The sequence below is a fragment of the Channa argus genome, chromosome 12 (genome assembly GCF_033026475.1).
Source record: "Channa argus isolate prfri chromosome 12, Channa argus male v1.0, whole genome shotgun sequence".
In the NCBI taxonomy this organism is placed as follows: Eukaryota; Metazoa; Chordata; class Actinopteri; order Anabantiformes; family Channidae; genus Channa; species Channa argus.
In genome coordinates, this window is record NC_090208.1 from 20881043 (window position 1) to 20888438 (window position 7396).

The 7396-nt window shown below is 38.8% G+C and overlaps 1 protein-coding gene across 1 annotated transcript; it reads right to left on the reverse strand.

Annotated features, from left to right (window-relative positions):
* Positions 1 to 1111: 1111 nt before the first annotated feature.
* Positions 1112 to 7001, reverse strand: brms1 (BRMS1 transcriptional repressor and anoikis regulator). The gene is made up of 10 exons (XM_067525447.1): positions 6863 to 7001; positions 4398 to 4646; positions 4204 to 4294; positions 3262 to 3389; positions 2167 to 2246; positions 1960 to 2056; positions 1780 to 1869; positions 1619 to 1683; positions 1463 to 1502; positions 1112 to 1375 (listed from the first exon to the last, which is right to left on the reverse strand). Exons 2-10 carry the CDS (start codon positions 4642 to 4644, stop codon positions 1368 to 1370), a joined length of 846 nt encoding a protein of 281 aa, XP_067381548.1. The 5' UTR covers positions 4645 to 4646; positions 6863 to 7001; the 3' UTR covers positions 1112 to 1367.
* Between the last annotated feature and the right edge of the window lie 395 nt (positions 7002 to 7396).

Genomic DNA, 7396 nt, shown 5'->3' on the forward strand with positions numbered 1-7396 from the left:
TGATATTCAGGAGAGTGGAGGTGAAGGGGCACAAGAAGCAATTAGACCGCAGCACCAAATTAAAATGGTTGAAATATTGTTTAAGATGCTAAACAAATGACCTTAAAACACTTTCCAGGAGGCTTAAGAAAAAATGTAATCTTCTCATTTAACCATGTTTCCTTACTTTATGTCCAGCAAGTAAAACAAAAAACAAAAGGGGACACGATCTAATGCAAACAAACTCATCAGCTGTCACACATTTGACCTTTTCAAGTATGTGTTTGTTGAGGTCGTAGTGGGTGGTGGAGTCATATTGGAGTGAATTATATTACAAGGTGGTTCTAATGTTTAAATGAATGAGGGGGAACTCCCACTTATATATTGTATGTGTACTATAATTTGTGTAAAAAGATCTTTAACTGTGGACATAAAAAAGAAAAATTAATAAATCTAAATCTTTACCATCATGAGACCATCATAACAGCAACATTTATATATTAATCCATTTGTTTAGCTGTGCATTATTTTCATAATGCATTTGTTTTTTTAAACTGACTGTATATTGATCAGATTATTTAGTTCAGTATTAATTTACTGATGAATAGGTTTTAGGAACTGTGCAGACATGCAGGGAAATGACCAAAACAAGAAGTTCTGCAGTGAGGCGCTTATTTCTGACATTGTAAACGAAACCAAAGCTGACGTTTCTTTCACGCAAATATTGGGAAATTAGAATTTTTGGTTTGTGGTTCTCATTTGCAAGAAACTCTGAACTGGCAATTCCGTTGGCATAATTTGAACTAGTTTTTTTTTTTTTTTTTTTTTTTTAAACAACATAGTTCAGTTTCTTCAACTGTGAAATGGCAGTTTTCTAAAACTGTCTAAAAACACTGTGAACCGAACAAAGGAGAGAACAGTGGAAAATTTTAGATTGGCTGAGTCAGTCACTAGACCTTAAGAGATTAAAAGGAGAAGCAGGGCAACAGTTCTAAATTGGGCAAATCCATCAGCCTTCACAGCTTTCTATAATGACACTGTACTTTAAGAGTGAGGTTACAAAATGAATGTGTTGGAATGGTTTCAGTTAAAAAGATTCATTTTCATCCTTGAATCAGATTCACACACACACTTTGTTTCACAAAAGATTAAAATTTTAATCACCATTATAAATCATTCTATAAATACACGGTTGGTCATATCATTAAGATCTTTGTTTTTAAATAGCAATAGATAAAACAAGCGAGGGTGGTTGGTGGTGCAGAGAAAACAACACAGCAGTCTGCTGGGCTTCAGTCAAAAGCACAACTGTGGCTGTAGCTGGGAATGTGTGTGTGTGTGTGTGTGTGTGTGTTTGGTTTTTTGCCACTGGGACCGATCCTCCATTATCACTGCTCTATAATACAAAAAAAAAACAAAAACAAAGGGTTAGAGACAAACCCTTCCCTTTAAGTTTACATGTGAAAGCTTGAGCTAGACTTACTTTCAACTTTCTTTTTTAGTGGTGTTAGTGCTGCTTTTGCCTGAAAACACACACAAACACACACAATCAGTAACCTGCATATCCATAACAATGACAAATCTGCGGCAGGTGAGACATTGGGCAGCTACAATGGAAATGCAGCTACCGATTTATTACCTTCTTGATGGCGGTCCAGTCTTCAAGGATGTCGATGTCCCTCAACATATAGACAATGAAAGGTCCTGCGAGACAAAAAAAAAAAAAACAGCTAGCGATCAAGCAACCCACACACTCATAAAGAATCATGACGAGATGGGCAGATGAGAAATAACGTTTACCTGAAACCAGAGCTACTTTCTTTTTTCTCTCTGACCGGCCCAACAAGTTCTTTTTTTTACACTTTTTGCTCCTCATGTCATCGCTCCACTCTGGCATAAGAGGTGTCACATTAATATAATATTACATGACATGTCCCGCTATTGTTTGTAGGTTTATCTCTGCTGCTGAAGACAGCATACCTGAGGTAAGATCTATATTCTGTCTGTCTTCCTCCAGTCTCCTTATCTTTTCAAGCAGTTCCATCTTCATGGCATCAAACAGCAATGTCTGTTCACTCTGTCTCACACACACACAGCTTTAAAAGTTTTGATAGCCTTTTGTTCAAGTCTTTCTATATGCATTATTCTATACTGTGTGTGTGTGTTTGTGTGTGCGCGAGTGTTTACCTCCAGGTGCTGCCTTGCTCCTTGTACTTCACACTCATACTTGTGTTTGATCACCTGCAGACACAGCTCTCGGTACACTCCTGCAGATAACGGCACATTAATGACAGAAAGCGAGGATGAGGGAGGATGTTCAAGACAGAAAGACATCACTCGAGGGATTTCAAAGTAGATTTTTGTGTCCTCTGTTCATGTAAGACTTGGGTCACGTTTTTCCTCCTTGGTTTGAAGAAGGAATACACTTTCATACAATCTATCTTCTGTGTCCAAATGTGGACATTGTTGTCCTCAAATATGAGTCATTCCGATGTAATTTTGAGTGAGGTTAGTTTTGGTGACTGTCAGGGCATCAAAGGGGATGCTGGTGAAGGGTCCTGGTTGCAAACTCTTACATTTTTTATGTGGCGGTCAATATGCCCAACTAGTGGCGATAAACATTGTTGATATGACTAAATTAATGGTGCTGACGGGTGATGACAGGGGTCTAAGGGGGCTCCACACTTGTGCATCTTGTGGATTCCATAAAAGGTAATGGGTGGCTTCTTCTGGAGATAAGCGGTTGTTAGTCACCCTGTCCATTGCTGATGGACACACGGACAGAGTCCTTGCAGACCTAAACCAGTGGTGGATGCCACACAACCTAATAATTTAGTACAACTACAGTAAAGCCGATTTTCTTTTAATGAGACCATGCTGAGCAAAGCTGAAAGACTAAAACTGATAAAAATATTTTCTTTAATATCTATATGTATTATGTGCTCTCCCGCTAGTGTACAAAGCTCGTTTTGATTGCAGGGCATCGACAGACCCGGAATTTTCCAATACCACTTAAATGCAGGATGTGAACAGACTGAATTAACTCAGCGGCACCAAGCATTCAGATCTCCTCCTAAAGCCTTTAACACTCTCTGTAATTGCCATGAGACTACATGATATAGCAATTTTAAATCAAATCAAAATTTCTTATAGATCACATTTGGAAAGAAAAAAAACTTAAGGTAACGAAATTAATTAATCTTAGACATTAGTTTTTGAAAGAAGAAAACAAATGATCCATAACGGTGTACAGTGTTCATGAGCTACAGATGCTTTACCTACCAGCCACTTGTGTTCGTATCTGCATACTATTTTGTAGTGCAGCCAGTGGTTCTCTGTATTCTCCAGCCTTCCCTGTCAACACTTCGTCCAGCTTCACCTTCACCTGGTTAAGTCGTTCCCGAAACAACCTGGAATAACACGATGAAGTTGTTCCTCCAGAAGTTTGTGAGATTGTTGCGGCCTAAAGTTCCCGATTTTGCAATAGCTTTTCTAAAAAAAAACTGTGAAGCCTGATGTAACAAAATTTGCGATTTGTTTGAGCAATATTGAGATTGTGATTTCATATGCACAGAAAGCCATCATCATATAAACTAGTCTTTCACGTTGGGCAAGCTTGTGCGCTCACACACACACTTTCTCCTACCAACTGTCTCCTTCCCCTCTCTTTCTACCCACAACTCTGTTTGCCCTGCACACAAAGTTAGTGTTTTATAAAACTTTAAATACCAGCTAACAGCAAGCGGTCATCAAGATTCGCACAGCCTTTCATTTAAAACCCCATAATCGATCAATGTGACTTTGCTGTTTTGCTTTGACACCAGTGTGGTCACTTGTCTGTTCACATTGGAGTTTGCTTCTGCCATTTTCACGACAGGCAGCAGCACTAAAGTTAAACTTCTTAAACTCACTTCCTACACAGGTGGGGGAGGGCAGAGGGGGCTGCATGTGACACTTCTTACTTCTCTAATTATTGTAGCATTAAAAACTTTTTTACAATTTAAAAATTAGATTTTTTTTATGTGTGACATATAAAAAAAATAAACAATTGTTCAGCCCATAGCAGGTTGCAATTATTTTATGATGTTTTAAATCACAAGGTTATGCAGAATTCATGCGTGATTGGTAGAATTATTTGTTGCGAGTGCTACATCATAAATTTCTGCAGGGACGGATTTAGCTTATTTCAGAACAGTGTGAGTCCAATGCTCTGGTTTAACCTACTTCTCTTTCAGCTCCTGAAATTGTTTTTCAAGATCCAACATCTCATCTAGACATTCTCCTCTCCTCCGCTCACAGTCTTCATCATCCATCTCTTCACGGGAGACAGAAAGAGAGAGAAAATTAAACAGTCTCTAAGTTTTCCTGCATGTTACAGCACAGTCAGCAACAATTTGTGCAGAGCACCTGGAGTTTACCTGAGCTCTCCTCTTCCTCCTCCTCCTCTTCTTCTTCTTCTTCTTCTTCTTCTTCTTCTTCTTCTGTCTCTTCTAAGTCGCTCTCCCTCTCCTCCATGCTTTCCTCCATGGTCTCTTCTCCTCCACCACCTCCTCCTTCTTCATTTTCTCTCGGTTCCTCCACCTCTCCATTGGCTTCGGGGAGTTGTGATTCTCCTTCTGCCTCCATCTCCTCCTCTGGCTCCCTCACAGGGGGCTGGGCAGGCATACCTGCAAACATAGAGACAAAAAGTACATCACACAGTGTCTCAGTAATGAGGGAAAGGGGGGAAAAAAAATGCTGAAAGGCATTTTATGCATGACATGTTTTTGCACAAGTCTGATGAGATATGGAATTTATTTAAATCAATGGAATTTATATAATCAATTTAACTCAGGCATTTCAGTCTATTTATCCATCAATGCTTTCTCAGTTTAATACATCAATTTAGTAATAAAAAGTTATAAAATACACATAGAAGTTACAACTGTGAAAAAATTAATTGTATTGCCTAGTCAAACAGAACTGCAAAGGTGTTTCAGGAAACATAATAAAACTTTCAAAATAAAAAAGTCCAACACATTTGCATTATCAAATGCACAGGGTTTAATTATTTCAGGGGTTTCTGACACCAACACAACCTTTACAATTATTCATAAAAACGAAAGTTACACCGACTCAGATTATGAACTCAGTGATGTTAAAAATTCCAATGTGTCTGATTTTCCAACTTCCTGTTAGTGATCGTAGGCTTCTCTGTGCCAACATTAAAAGGGTCTGTTGACAGCACTCATTGGATTGAGCAACACACAGCACAAGGGGGATGTGCAAGAAGCTCTGAAGATCTGAGAAAGAGGATGGTAAATTTACACAAGGGTTCAACGGTCAGGAGCAATCCAGAAACCGTCAGAGTAAAGGTCTGCCATGATGAATTGGCTTCTGCAAGATCACCCGTGTCACCGTCTACTCTCAAATGTTTTACATTGCCACGATGGACTGAAAGGCTACCATCCAAGAAATAGCTCTCTGCTGCAAAATCAACACCTTAAAGCTCCTTTAGTTGACTAAACAGGCAATAGAAAAAGGGACGTTTATGGTCACATCAAACAAAGGTTGAGATGACCCCAAACATACTGGTTGTGGAATGGATGCCCCAAGGTCCTGATTTCAATCTTATTGAAATATGTGCACCATGATAGAAAGTCAGATCTGTGCCAAAAAATAAAATTATAACTAATAAAATACAAATAATAAAAAAATAAATATATGTTTTGTAGGGTTGTATGTTGTAGAGGTATACCTCAGACACAATCAAATTAAAATGTCCAATGCATATATTATATGTTATATATTATATGTTTCTTATAAGTTACCGTGACGAGCTGTATTAATAATAGTTATTTATTTATAATAATGTGACACCGTCACATGTCGTTTCATTGGTGCCAACTTTTGCTGGAGCGGCTGTGGCTGATTTTAATGAAAGTCACTATCGCTGTGGCTTCACTTTAACTCAAATTGCCAGAAAATTGGCACTTTAAAAACACAGGTCTGGTGAAGCAGAGACGTGATTTAAAAGTAGATTTTGGCTCTGTATAAAGCGCCGGGAAGACCGCGGGACATCGATCTGCCGTATGGTCTCAGTCTCTGTGCCAGACAACTAGAAACACACGGCACAGACCGGAAATGGGCGATTTTGCTTAGTGATAAACTCACGAGATAAATTGGAAAAACGTCTACGTTACACAGCATTAGCAATTATTTAAGCAAGTAATAAATCGATTACAAATTAGTATGGTCACTTAATGTCCTCCAAAAACTTGGCTACATCCGTTGTTGGGGCTTTTATTTTGCCCTCCTACCGGACGGTCCATGTTGATTCCCCTGCCTTGACCAGTGTCAGCTTCCGTGATGTCATAGTAAAATGTAAAGTAAAATGGTTACCGTTAGGAGCTCGACGGCCGAATTTAGACCCAAATAAAGACCCGTGCCCAGTCTGAAGCCTGTGCAACTATCGGCCCGCTTACTCACAATTTCCAATAAATTGACAGAGAATCGTTGTTTAAATTTTCATTTCAATTTAGCGCCAAAAAGCCTAGTGAAGTCAAGTGCAACACTAGCTAACAATAACCCCACACAGCGAAGGGAATGACTGCTCATCACAATCATTATCTTCCTCATCGCATAAGACATCGTCATGCTATTTAAGTTATTTCATTGACACATATTGCCTCTAAACGTATTTGGCGTTTGGCGGTAAACCATATAATCAATGTTTAAATATGTTTAACATTTTTGCCAGAGCAGCTTTCCTATGAATCCATCTCTCCCTACAGCATACGGATTAACGAACAACGTTGTCCGTCCATACAGACAGGCGACTCTGTTTGTAAACACATAACCTTCCTTTCACCGAGCGGGACAATATGTAGAAGATCTTGCTCACCTCCTCCCTCTGATTGGCCGCAAAAAGTTCAACTGTGGTTTGCTATATTTCCATTATTAAAAAGTACTTCCTCTTCACTTGAGTCTTCAGTTCGACACTTTGCCGGACTCCACAGCCCGTAAGCTTTAGCCAATCAGCGCCGGGCTCGACTGGTGGTGTGACCAATAGAAGCGATCATCCCGAAAGTCGCCTATCCAATGAAAATGCAAAACCGGGTTTCGCAAGCCAATAACAAGCCAGTTTGTTGATGAAAGACATCAGATTATCAATGCACTGCTTTTCAATCGTAAAACCATTTTTTAAAGGACATTTTTCTTATTTGGCAATTGAAACAGTTTGATGATGGTCTTGGACTTATACTTGGAGTTATACAAAATAAAAAAATGGCACATATACAAAGAACATGTTTTAAAGGGCTTTGATACACAATAAACCTGGCACAGTAATCAAAAATATATACGAATCACCATTAGAAACATTAGAAACAAAATAAGCATTAAGAAATCCATTATAAAAGTAAGCTGTTAAGAGTAG

What these genes read in the sequence shown, in the direction of transcription:
- brms1 (XM_067525447.1), bottom strand. Translation starts at nt 4,644, where the DNA reads ATGCCTGCCCAGCCCCCTGTGAGGGAGCCAGAGGAGGAGATGGAGGCA. An exon ending in TTTCAGGAGCTGAAAGAGAA is followed by an intron (nt 3,390 to 4,203) that starts GTAGGTTAAACC and finishes GTGTTATTCCAG; the next exon opens with GTTGTTTCGGGAACGACTTA. An exon ending in GAATATAGATCTTACCTCAG is followed by an intron (nt 1,870 to 1,959) that starts GTATGCTGTCTT and finishes CTCTTATGCCAG; the next exon opens with AGTGGAGCGATGACATGAGG.